The 14,159-nt window shown below is 39.7% G+C and overlaps 1 protein-coding gene across 5 annotated transcripts in view; it reads right to left on the bottom strand.

Annotated features, from left to right (window-relative positions):
* SHTN1 (shootin 1) overlaps positions 1-3,515 on the bottom strand; it is a 101,624-nt gene extending 98,109 nt beyond the window's left edge. For 2 of the 5 annotated variants that reach the window (XM_036828439.1, XM_036828437.1), the window contains exon 1: positions 3,119-3,512. Coding sequence is in view for 3 of the 5 variants with exons in the window: in XM_036828437.1 (XP_036684332.1) it covers positions 3,119-3,176 (58 nt within the window). In the remaining 2 variants the exon portion in view is untranslated. Of the gene's footprint in view, positions 1-2,926; positions 2,953-3,118 lie in introns of those variants that run through there. The other 3 variants (XM_036828442.1, XM_036828438.1, XM_036828444.1) reach the window with 3 other exon arrangements.
* Between the last annotated feature and the right edge of the window lie 10,644 nt (positions 3,516-14,159).

Here is a 14,159-nt window from a genome sequence, read left to right as displayed (position 1 = left end):
CTTTCTAGAAAGACATAATATAACTAATTATACCATTCACTAGAAGGGAACATACAATGTTTTGAAGTAATTCAGAAGTGGGTGTGATTTATAAGACATAGAGCTTAGGGAATGTTAAGTATAAATTAGAGATTGTTCATATTATGACAGACTCCGTCATTACATTTCACAACTTTTGTCAAAAGCAACCTTATTCACCACACCACTAAAGACTTCACATTAGGGAAGGCTGCTGTCAGCTTTGCCATTTAGAGTTGATGGCAACCTTCTTTCTGAACACCCTCCTGTGGAATGGGTTCAAATTTTAGACTTAAAATACACTAGGGAAGAAATGATATGATGAAACCTAAATGACCAATAAACATGTAAAAAGATTTCAAACCTCACTAATAACCAGGTCAAACAAATTTTTTAAAGGTACCATTTTTGTTCATCAGATTGGCAAAAATTAAGCAACCTGTCAGGCTGTCAAATTAGTAAAGACTGCTGTTGGTCACTGTTGACCAATGCATGGGAAAATGGACACTTCTGGGGCGAATGTGAACTGATACAGCCATCTGGGGAGGGGGGCACTTTTGCAATGCCTAGCAAAACTTTATATGTATATGCCCTCTAAGCCAACAATTCCATTTCTAAGAATCTATCCTAGAAAAACAAATTTTAATTGTACAAACTGATTTGTATGATTATTTGATTAATGACTGTCTACTAGACAATAAACTTGTCTGTCTGGTTCACCATCTCTTTCCCCAGTGCCCAGGACATGGGCCCCACTTATGACAGGTACCTGGTATTTGTCAAAGGAGTAAATGAATAGGTTTACTCAGCCTAAAAAAAGAAAAACAGAGTATTTAATTGATAATGGTTCTTCTTGTTCACATTAAATAGTAGTGGAATTATTCACAATGTTATTTAACAGGCTGTAAAAAGTACTGTCTACTTTTAAAAATAAATCACACACACCGGCTTACAAAATTGATCATAATATTGGTAAAAGCCCAAACACCTAGTTGCCAGGTTTTCCACTTCAAATCCCTAGCTTCCCAGTTAGTTCCGTAGGTTAAACAGCAATTAAATACTCTTGAAATAAGTCACTTGCTATCACAGTCTATGATCCACTGACAAATGCCCCTATTTTGAAATGTATAAAAATTACACCATGGGCTGATAAAAACCCCAACACCTGTGTAACCAGACTCAATATCCTAAAAAAAAAAAAAGTATACTCTTTAAGAAACACAAATTTCAAAGTCTAACTGTTCTATTGCCTTTAACATGCCCAAAATTGAGGAAATATATCCTCTAAAAATACTAATGCATGGATTTGTTTGTTTTCCAACATAACTGGAGAACCAGAAACTTAAGAATCGTCTGTTTTTCTCAAGTCTCACATCCAACACAGAGACAGAGATGTGTTCCAAAATCAAATATAAATAACTTGTGGATTATCTGCACTGTTAAATTATCCTTGAAATTATATACAGCATGAAAAGAAGTGAAATTTTAAATTTTAACATTATTTAAAAACTGACCATCCATCAAAAGATCTGGTATCTGACAGATATTACCAATAATGAAAGCTCCAACAGTCTAGAATATGAATTAAGAGTCTTTATGTTGGGTGAGGGGGGTAGTGTTATTAGGAATAAAATACTAATAAAATCCAGCCCTTCACTAAAACACTTGAGAAATTCCACAGAAAGGCATGTTGCCCACCCACTAGATTCACTGATTCTTGTGACTTTATGACCTTAGACTAACCTAGGATGGGAGTTGACGGTACTGGGAAGGCAAAAGCCATTAATATTTATCCAGCACTTTCTAGATGCTAGATAGCACAGAGGAATAATGTGTTCTGTCCATTTTCGAGGTTAAATATTGATAATTTCCCCAAGGTCACACAGTTACTAACAGTCACATTGAGATTTGTTCTCAGGAGTGTGGACTCCAGAGGGATCAAAATACCCTTATGAATGGTATGTTTGTGGTCTCAAGGAGCAACAGGTCACAGTACTGGACAGACCTCATAAAATCATCTGCTTTAGCTCTTGCGCCGAGTCAGGTCAGGCTTGATTAACCATAAGACCCACGGAAGGGAGCAGACTCTTCCAAGTTCACAGAGCTGGTGAGTTAAGTCAAGGGAAGTGAAAGAGCTGGGATTAAACACCAGGATTAGCCACAGAGCGGGGTCCCTTCCACTATACGGCCATGTAAGCAAGTTATTCAGAAAAACATATGTTCTACACATTTTTACTTCCTAAATCTGCATGGTTCCTCTCTTTCTTGACCCATATTCTCAGGCCACCTTTGGTCAGGGTAATAATAATTTTAAATTTAAAAAGTGTTAGGTTCACATATGATCTTAATTTGGCTTTGTTCAGAAGTGTGGTTAAGTGATGAAAATCACTGACTAAGACAGTTCTTTATTAAGAGATTAAAACAGTTCTTTATCTAGCTACCAGGCAATGTAGAAATGCATGTACATGGCTTTCCTGCGAACCAGAGCCAAGTCCTAATTCAAGAAGCCCCGCACAGGCAGGGTGTTGCCTCACTGACAAATAAATTGCTAAAAACGGGAAGCGATAAAACATACCGTGGCCTGCAAATCCTCGCTGCTAAGGAAAGAGGAACTAGGCCAAACCAGAATGAAAAGCTCGGAAAGGCTGTCAAGCAGCGCCGCAGGCGCCAACGTGCAAGGGGGGGCCAAGGCCAGGGAGCGAGGCCGGCAGAGCTGCCTAAACCGCCGCCTCTCCAAAATTATCAGCCCCACTCGCTTCCCCCGCGTATACGGTGGTACCGTGGGACCTTGTCCCCGCCAAATCCTTGGCCCTTCCCCTCAACCCCCATGGCCGGCTAAAGCGACCAACGGGTAGCGCTCCCCGCCCTGCCGGGCACGACACTCCCAGGCACAAGCAAAGCACGTTACCCTCCGCCCCGAGCTCGCCAAAGCGCGCGGGGCGCGAAGAATGCTTCTCCACGGGTGACGGAGCTACCGGGGGTGACTACGACGGCCGCAACCCCTCCCGCCCAGCTTCCACCACCGCCAAGCCAGCGCCCTGGAGCCGTCCCCACCCATGGGCCGCGGCTGCCCGCACCTGGCGGCCACACGCCCGCCTACCTTGCTCCTTCAGACTGGAGATGAGCTGCAGCTGCTTCTCCTCGTCCGAGCTGTTCATTTTGGCAGGTGGGGCCGGGAATAAAAAGAAAGGAGGGAGAGGCGAGGGGTACAGTGGGGGGAGGGGGGAAGAAAAAGCAAGATGCCGGTGGCTTGCGGCTTCACTACCCGGAAGTTGGATTTGCTCCCGCTCCTCCTCCTCCTGGCGCGGAGCGCGCGGGTGAGATCATCCCCACGCACCTACTCAGCGGCCTTGGCTGCTTCACCTGCAGGCAGGCGGAGGGGCGGGGACAGGCCGGTAGCCCGGGGGCAGGAGGTGCGGACGTCGGAAGCACCCGCGGTGGCACCTGGGCCCGCAACCCGTGCCTAGCCTGCGGCCGCCGCTGTGCCTCCGCTTCCTCCGCGGAGGCCGGCGCCGTAGGATGCGCAGGGGGAGGGCGGCGTGCGGGGCTGCGCGAGTTCGCTGCGGCTACCTCCTGCACCCTCTTCTCCGCCTCCACCCCGCCGTGGACACCCGGACGCGCGTTCCGGAGAAAACCTGCCCTGGGTCTGCAGAGTCTACGAGAACCCCACTTTGAACGCTGTCAAGAGCCTCTCTCCACGAGCGAGATGTAATTAGCAATAAGCACCCAGGATTCTTCCCCAATTCTCGTACAGTGGACTCTGGGGGCGGTGTGGGGAAACCTAGGTGCAAGCAAGGCCAGGCTCTGTGTTGATATGTTTTGCACCTTGATAAGCATACAGATACTGAAACAGGCCGGCCTGGTAAGTTCCAAGGAGGGCGTGGTAGTCAGCTGGTTTCCTCCAGCAACACCGGTGTGAGAAACGGTCGAAACTGGGCCCTGCAGCACGTGGATCGCCAGGCCTCACGGATCATCTGGTTTGCGGTGGAAAGATGATCTCTTCAGGATAGAGGCCACTGCAGTCCAAATACCTAAGGTCACACATCTCCCTGGCAGCAGAGCCTGGTGAAGTGAAGCCCAGCATTTGTCCCGCTTCACTGCCTTCTAGGCTGTTTAAACCCAGCTCTGGGTTAGAGCCTGACAAGAAGAGGGGCGGCAGACCTTCCAGATTTCAAAATGGCTCTCCCCAACCCCCCGTTGCCAGTCTTTGGTCAGGTCTCCTGACCTCTTTTAACTTCATCTAAAAAATGGGAATACTACTAATACCTACTCTCCCGGAAAAGCTGTTAAGTGTTGAACAAGGAGAGAAAGATACACAAAACACCATATCCAGAATCTGACATATAATAGATGTTCTTTTTTAAAAAAAATTTAAGGTTACAGCTCTGTGAAAAAGGGGTTGTGGATGCTAATTATAAGCTAAAATGGGCACAGTTCTTTTACACTAATCATTAAGCATACAAAATAAATCCAAACTGAATTAGGCTTACTGCACATCTTGTTTTTTCTCACTGCCTCAAAGGTCTTAGCGTGGGTTCTACACGAGCACAGTGCTTCTGCTCATTCCTCACTTGCTATTGTATGTAAATGCCCAACTCCATTTACTGAGTAGGTCTCCATTATGAATGGGGAAGAGGAGCTAGAATATAGGTAAGTGCTGCAACTAGTATCTGTCTGATATTCCTACTAAATTCTAATTCAAAACAAACCGAAAAAAAATGGTAGCACTGCTTTCTCATCTTCTAAAAAGGCAATATAATACTTTAGCATGAGTGATTCAGTGGTAGAGTGATCTAAAAAGGCAGCATAGTGTTTTTAAATAGAGTGAATTAAAATTTTGAAACTTTAAAAATAATTTTGGTATGGGGTCTTATTTTTTTATTTTTATTTTTTATAAATTTATTTATTTATATCTGGCTGCGTTGGGTCTTCATTGCTGCACGCGGGCTTTCTCTAGTTGCGGCGAGCAGGGGCTACTCTTCGTTGAGGTGCGCAGGCTTCTCTTGCCATGGCTTCTCTTGTTGCAGAGCAGGGGCTCTAGGTGCGAGGGCTTCGTTAGTAGTGGCACGCAGGCTCAGTAGTTGTGGCTCGCAGGCTCTAGAGCACAGGCTCAGTAGTTGTGGCGCACGGGCTTAGTTGCTCCACGGCATGTGGGATCTTCCCGGACCAAGGATTGAACCAGTGTCCCCTGCACTGGCAGGAGGATTCTTAACCACTGCGCCACCAGGGAAGCCCTGGGGTCTTATTATTCAGTCCTTTCCCTAGTTTTTCTTAAGATAGTTTAAGACAGTTGGAGATCCAGCTGCCAAGAAAAATAACCAAATGGCCTTTGCCTTAAGATTACCTGAGATGGTATCTTAATCCTCAGAGTTTAAAGGCGGCCCAGGAAACATGAGAAATTCAGACTCAACTACATGAAAATATGAATGATATGTGCTGCCACCAGGTATTTTGTATAAAGAGAAATCATTTCCAGAAAAAAAAAAAATCAAGAGATTTGAGTAACAAATCATGGCCATCTAGCTTTCATACTGCAGCCAGGAAACCTGTTATAACTGATCAGTCACTCTGACTGCTGAATAATGCCAGAGTCCTCCTCCACAACTAAATAATCAAATATTTTGTCCTATGAAACCAAATACCAGCAGAGTGCCTGTTAAATATTTGGGTTAGTTCACAAGGTTCCACTTTTTAAATGGCCGATTTAATTGTCTACTCCCATTATATAGTAATTTAGGTACCCCTTTTTGAGTTTAAGAATGAGTTAATCAATTATCAAATCTATAATCAAATTGAGTGCTTTGGTCCCACACGGAATCTGCAGCCCCTTGAAATTAATCCTATTTACCTTCCTTGAAATTAAAATAGCCTCCTGAAATACAGTATGGTGTTATCTTGAGGGCATGGGATGAATTATTAGGATGGCTATTAGAGTCAATTATAGGGATTCACATCTCCCATTACACCATGGTTTATTTATATGATATGAATATTAATGGAAAGGATAGAAGTGATAATAATTAGTTTTTGTTCTATTTAATAATGCACATAGGGATTTATGTTGCAGGCATCACAATGGATTCATTAACCTCCATATAACATGTAATTTAAAACCTTTAAAATGTGTCTATACATATGCATATACGGACAGAGACAGGGGAAGGAGAGACTTTTTAAAAATGAGTTGAAAGGATATGTACCAAACTCAGGATAATGGCTGCGTCTAAGGGTAGAAAGTAGAGGAAGAGGCCCAAGGGGTGAGGAGTGGAGTGGGAGAGAGCAGTGATCAAAGGATTTTCTCTTTAATGTTTGTTTGTGTTTCCAGGAATTTAATGTAAAATCACATTATTGATGTAGTCTTTTGAGGTATATAGACAAATAAGACTGAAATACAATAGGAAATGAAGGTTCATTTCCTCTGATCCACTAATTCCATATTAGGGAATCTACCCTAAAAGGCTTTACTATAATGTTAATTATGATATAAAAATGATAACATTGGAACATTACTTAACAATAAAAAAGAAAGTTTTGATACATGCTACACCATGGATAAACTTTGAAAACATTATGCTAAGTGAAAAAGCCAGTCAGAAAACACCAGACACTGTATGACTCCATTTATATAGAATGTCCAGAACAGGCAAATCCACAGAGAGAGAAAGTTAATCAGTGGTTGTCTAGGACTGTGGGTGTTGGGGGAATGGTAAGTGGCTGCTAGAAGGTATGGGGTTTCTTGCTGGGGTGGTAAACTTTTTCTAAAATTGATTGTGGTGACGGTTGAACAACTCCATGAACATATTTAAAACCATTAGATTGTACACTTTAAGTGTATACTTTGCATGGGAAAATTTTGTCATATGTGAACTATATCTCAAAAATCTGTTATAAAAAATAGGTTTTCAGAGGAAGAAAACTTTTACCTTAAAAAACTACTTATATAACTCTATTAAATTTATGTTTCTTGTATAAACATTTTTCCTTTTTCAAATCTTTGTATATATATACATTCTACTTTTTACTAAACATTATTTCATATATACTTTATCTTGTACCAATATAATCTACATATTTACTCAATGCCGCTCCATTATATCAATGAATATTTAGCAATTCTCAAATTCTTAGACATTTGAGTTGTTACTAGTATTTGTCTCTTTATAAATAGTGCAGCAGAAATACAAGGACCACTCCTAGGCATATCATAGTCAAACTGTTAAAAACTAAATATAACAATCAGGTCTTAAAAGCAGCCAAAGAAAAATGCATATTGCATACAGTAGAACAACAATGAAAGTGATGGCAGACTTCTTATTTAATGTTGTAATCATTAAAGGATTACAACAAAATTCAACACTCAACAATATAAAAAGACACAAATAGGTGAAAGTAATAAAACAATGAAAAAATATTCCATGTAAATAGTAACCAAAAGAGAACTGGGGTGGTTATACTAATATCAGACAAACAGACCTTAAGTCAAAAACTGTTACAAGAGACAAAGGAGGACATTATATATTCACAAAAGTGTCAGTTCATCAAGAATATATAACAATTATAAACACATATACAGCAAACAAACAACTTCCAAAATATATGAAGGAAACATTGACAGAATTGAAGGGAGAAATAGACAGTTCAACAATAATACTTGGAGACTACAATACCTCACTTTCAATAATGGATACAAAATTTTGATAGAAGATTAACAGGGATAGAGAAGGCTTAAACAACACTACATACAAAATAGATATAACAGACATGTATAGAACACTCCAAACTATAGAGCACAATTCACATTCTTCTCAAGTGCACGTGGAATATTCTCCAGGACAGGTATTATGTTAAGCCAAGAATTTAGTCTCAATAAACTTTAAAAGATTAAAATCATAAAATCATACAAATCATACAAAGTATCTTCTTCAACCATAATGGAATGATATTAGAAATCAGTAATAGAAGGAAAACTGGAAAATTCACAAATATATAGATATTAAACAACACCCTCTTCAATAACCAAAGGTTCAAAGAAGAAATCACAAGGGAAATCAGAACACAGAGAGGATTAAAAACAAAAATATAACACCCCAAAACTTATGGGGTGCAGTGAAGGCAGTGCTCACAGGGAAATTTATAAGCTGCAAAGGGCTAACTTTACACCTTGAGAAAATAGGAAAAGAAGAGTAAAATAAACCCAAAGTTAGCAGAAGGAAAGAAATAATGAAAATTAGAATGGAGATAAGTACAATAACACACAATAGAAAGACAATAGAATCAATGAAATCAAGTTATTTCTTTGAAAATATCAACAAAATTGACAAATCTTTAGCTAAACCAATAAAGAGAGATGATGAAAATAAAATCAGAAATGAAAGTAGAGACATTATTACCAACATTACAAAAATAAAAAGGATTATAAGAAAATAATATGAATAATTATACACCAATAAATTAGAAAACATAGATGAAATGGACCAATTTCTAGAAACACACAAATGATGTAGACTGAAGAAGAAATAGAAAATCTCAATAGACTCATAACAAGTAAAGAGACTGAATCAGTGATCAAAAACCTTCCAACGGGGGCTTCCCTGGTGGCGCAGTGGTTGGGAGTCTGCCTGCCAATGCAGGGGACACGGGTTCGAGCCCTGGTCTGGGAAGATCCCACATGCCGCGGAGCAACTGGGTCCGTGAGCCACAACTACTGAGCCTGCGCGTCTGGAGCCTGTGCTCCGCAACAAGAGAGGCCGCGATAGTGAGAGGCCCGCGCACCGCGATGAAGAGTGGCCCCCGCTCGCCGCAACTAGAGAAAGCCCTGGCACAGAAACGAAGACCCAACACAGCCATAAATAAATAAATAAATAAATAAATAAAAAACCTTCCAACGAAGAAAAGTCCAGGACCAGATGCCTTCACTGGTGAATTCTACCAAATATTTAAAGAACAATTAACACCAATTCTTCTAAACTCTTTCAAAAAATAGAAAACAAGGGAAAACTTCTGAACTCATTCTATGAAGTCAGCATTACTATGATATCAAAGCCAGATAAAGACATCACAAGAAAAGAAAATTATAGACCAATAACCCTTGTGAATAGATATAAAAGTCCACAACTAAATATTAGCAGCTAATCCAACAGAACATTATGGGGATTACACAACATGACCAAGTGTCTCCAGGATATATCATGTTTTTAGCCACAAAACGTTTTAACAAATTTAAGAAGATTGAAATCATATCAAGTATCTTTTCCAGCCACAATGGTAGCCATTTTGAAATATACCCAGAGAATACTGTTATCCTTAAAAAGGCCTGTCTTCAAGAGAAACTATTTTACTGAGATTTTACCAAAGCCTAACAACCAAGAGAACGGAAATACCCAATTGAGGCCTGGTCCAGTCTCCCACATAGGGAAAGAAAAACACCCAACACCAGCCCCTTCATGTGGCATAAGGGAAATAACCAACTCCAGTCTTCTCATCTCACCAGAGGGAGTAAACTGAGAAATAATTTATAAGGTTACACCCCAGGGGTACAGGTTCGCTAAAAGACTGAGGTCCAATCATAGGTCTATAGAATGCATCCCTTCCCCTTAAACTTTACCACTACATCTATAGGACTCCTATATAATAACAGGGGATTACAATGGAAAGAACTGCATGTCTCAGACCTTATTTAAGAAGAAGTCTTTATAGAAACCCAAAGACACAGAAGAGACAAAAACAAGGTCACCAGAGGAAAATTTAGCCTCTGACACCTACGGCTACAGCAAACAGTAAACACAGGCTAATTCCTAGCCAAATAAACATAAAACTTCACAGTAGAGGCCTATTTACTTCAGTTCTCTTTACCCAGTACATCATGTACAGGTTTAAACAAAAAATTACAAGGCATCCTGAAAGATAAAAAAACACAGCTTAAAGAGACAGAGTAATCATCAGAACTGGAGTTGGATATGGCAAAGTTTTAAAAATTTCAGACCTAAAATAACTATGAATAATATGCTAAGGGATCTAAGGAAAAAAGCGGACAATGTGCAAGAACAGATGAGTAACGTAAGCACAGAAACAGAAACTCTAAGAAAGATTCCAAAAGAAGTGCTAGAAATAAAAAATATTTTAACAGAAATAAAGAATGGGGACTTCCCTGGTGGCGCAGTGGTTACAACTCCACACTCCCAATGCAAGGGGCCCGGGTTCGATTCCTGGTCAGGGAACTAGGTCCCACATGCATGCTGCAATTAAGAGTTTGCATGCCACAACTAAGATGCAGGGCAACCAAATAAATAAATATTTTTTAAAAAAGGGAGAAATGAAGAATGCCTTTGATGAACAAACTGGACACAAATGAGGAAAGAATCAATGAGCTTGAAGATATGTTAACAGAAACTTCCCAAACTGAAAAGCAAAGAGGAAAAAAATGAAAACAAAGGAACACAGTATCCAAGAAATGTGGGACAATTACCAAAGGTTTAATATTCATGTGATTGAAATACCAGGAGAAGACAGAAAACAATCTAAGAAATATTTGAAGTCATAATGACTGGGAATTTCCCAAAATTAATAACAAACACCAAACTGCAGAACAGGAAGCTGAGAGAATGCCAAATAGAATACCAAAAAACTACATGTCGGAATGTCATATCAAAAAAAGGCAAGAAAAAAATGGCCAATGAGCACATGAAAAGGTGTGCAAAATCATTAGTCACTAGGTAAATGCAAATCAAAACCACGATGAGATACCACTTCATGCTCACTAAGATGGCTGTAATCAATAAGACAGACAATAACAAGTGTTGGGGAATATGTGGAGAAATTGGAATTGCCAGTGGGAATGTAAAATGGTGTAGCCATTTTGGAAAACAATTTGGCAGCCCCTCAAAAAGTTAAACAGAGTTACCATATGACCCAGAAATTTCACTTCTATGTGTATACCCAGGACAATTAAAAACATATGTTTACACAAAAACTTGTATATGAATGTTAGTAGCAGCATTATTCATAACAGTCAAAAAGTAAAAGCAACCCAAATGTCTAAATGGATAAACAAAATATATGTCCATATGACTGAATGGTATTTGGACAGGAATGAAGTACTGATACATGCTATAACATGGATAACCTTGAAAACATTATGCTAAGAAGACACACATTGTATGATTCCATTTATATAAAATGTCTACTAATGGCAAATCAGAGACCAAAATTAGATTAGTGGTTGCCAAGGGCTGGAGGTAGGAGGGAATGAGGAATGGGTATGATGAGGTTTCTTTTTGTAGTGATGAAAGTGCTCTGAAATTAGATAGGAATGACATTTCCACAACTTTTTGAATATATTAGAAACCACTTTAAAATTGTACACTTTAAAAGAGTGATTTTATGCTATGTAAGTATCTCAAAAAATTATTTAAAAAATAAAATTCTGCAACTATGTATGGTAATGGATGTTAACTAGACATTGTGTTGATCATTTTGCAATACATACAAATATTGAATCATTATGTTGTACACCTAAAACTAATATATATGTCAATTATATCTCACTTTTTAAAAATCTAGGGCAGTGAATGATACTGTATGATACTAGAATGATGGATACATGTCATTATACTTTTGTCCAAACCCATGGAATGTACAACACCAAGAGTAAACCATAATGTAAACTATGGACTTTGGGTGATTCCAATGTGTCAGCAAACATTCATCAGTTGTAATAAATATTCCACTTTGGTGTGAGATGTTAATAATGGGGGAGGCTATGCGTATGTTGGGACAGAAGGTACATGAGAAACCTCTGTACCTTCCTTTCAATTTTGCTGTGAACCTAAAACTGTTCTAAAAAACAGTCTTTAAATATGAAAAAAAAGATTTTAAAAAGAATAATCTACGTCATTCAACACTGAGAAATTATTAAACACCAGCCATGTAGCAGACACTGTTAGACCTGGGTAATAAGAGAAGTGAATACACTATGGCCCTCACTCTCAGACACACCAATCTGTTAATTAAAGCAAACGCATCAACAGATAGCTGCAATACAGGTATCCACTACTTTTCGAAAGTTCATTTTACAACACTTCACTTTTACAGAAGACCTACATTAGGACCTGGTTTCACTTTTAAGAAGGGGCAAAAGGCAAAAATAGTGTTCAATGTTTGTTTTGCAGCAAGCCCCAGGCTGCTGCAAAGTGGCACTGTCAAGCTCCTTCCCTGGGAACTATACTCAGCATCTTAGCCTCAAGTTGCCATAGCTTTGAACTCTGTCCGTGAGCAACTGTGCTTTATCTTGATAAATTTTGTGCATACGTTAGCAAGATGTGTCCTAAGGTAACTGCTTTTTTACCTTCCACCATTTCAGCTTAGGAAAGGTTTCATAGGAATGTTCTGCTTTCGAATACTCAGGGGGAAACCTGTACCATATGATGGGTCTGTGATGGTATTAATGTTCAGAGACAGTAACCGAGATAAAGGAGGCAATGATTCACTCTCTTTGGTAGAATTAAGGCATGCTTTCTTGAGGAAAGGAATTTCAAGGCAGATCTTGAAAGATGAACTGCAGTTTGCAGGGAATATGCAACGAAAGAAACTCCAGACACTGAAAAAGCATATGCAAATACATAAAGGTAAAAAAAACGACTAAAGGGACTTCCCTGGTGGCGCAGTTGTTAAGAATCCGCCTGCCAATGCAGGGTACACAGGTTCCAGCCCTGGTCTGGGAAGATCCCACATGCCACGGAGCAACTAAGCCCGTGCACCACAACTACTGAGCCTGCGCTCTAGAGCCCGCGAGCCACAACTACTGAGACCATGTGCCACAACTACTGAAGCCCGTGTGTCTGGAGCCCATGCTCTGCAACAAAGAGAAGCCACCGCAATGAGAAGCCTGCACACCGCAACGAAGAGTAGCCCCCACTCGAGCAACTAGAGAAAGCCCACGTGCAGCAACAAAGACCCAACACAGCCATTAATTAATTAATTAATTAATTAATAAAAAGAAAATGACTAAAAGTCAGTTCAATGGTATAGTGTTAACCAACTCTCTGAAACAGAATTGAGTTGCCTTCCTTGAATTAGCTGTCATCAAATCAGTGTGAAAAACTCCTGAAGATCAGGTTTCTCTTAGTGGAAATGCCTTTTGCAACTATGAAAGGGGCATAGTCCAGTGGAAGAGAGGGGAACCATACAATCACCACATGTACAAACAAATCCTAATAGTAAACACCACAAACAAGTGCATGACAGTAACTCTTGGAGTATATAATTAACATTATGAATAAGATTAAGTGGAGCTATGTGCTGAGGTAATGTAAATATCCCCATCAACTCAATCAGACCCAAATAATGACTCTAGCATAACTTATCTGGGTAAAAAAGCTCTTATTGTTTTCATATTCTTAAAACTAACTAATCAACACTCATTCATAAAGAGAACATAACTATGATTAAATATAAGTTCCAGATAGGAAAGATTCATTTTACAACTTTCCCAGTTGATTAGACACATCGGCACAATCTTGTTACCTACCCCCTTCTCTGAGGCAGATTTCATCAATCTGGAAAATGAAGGCAGACCACGGATTGGACGGCAAACCTGAAAAGGATTAAACACTTAGCATGCCATTCTAAAATACTGTAATTACAGTGCAATTAACCATACTGCATATTAAACGTGCAACTCTGAAATGTGTTCAGACTCCCCAATTATAACTAGTTATTCTTCAAAGAATTTTGCCGCCCACATTGAATTTTCTCTAGTGCTTCTTTGTTGTAATTCAGGTGTGACAGTCACTAATATATCTAAGAGGACAGTTAATAAAATGTAGGCATTCTTTACTGTAAACCTAACACATGCATGCCAGGTAATACCCAACCATCACCACTAACAATCATGCTTCAGACAGGCAGATCTCCTACACAATTGGACTTTGCCCTCTTTAAAACATATTTAATGGTCAGTTATGAAAAGGCCGTGAGATTGAGGCAAGAGTAAAGGCCTTAGGTGGGAGTGCAGAAACTTGTATACTTTTTTTTTTTTAATTTCCCCAACTGGGAGAGTCACTTAGCCTCTCTGAATCTCTGCTTCCTCATCTGTCAGTTGGGGTTGTAACTGCCCAGCATTTTGGTGAGGATCAAAAGGCTTA

This window comes from Balaenoptera musculus, chromosome 16 (assembly GCF_009873245.2).
Source record: "Balaenoptera musculus isolate JJ_BM4_2016_0621 chromosome 16, mBalMus1.pri.v3, whole genome shotgun sequence".
Lineage (NCBI taxonomy): Eukaryota > Metazoa > Chordata > Mammalia > Artiodactyla > Balaenopteridae > Balaenoptera > Balaenoptera musculus.
This window is presented reverse-complemented; position numbering and strand designations above follow the sequence as displayed.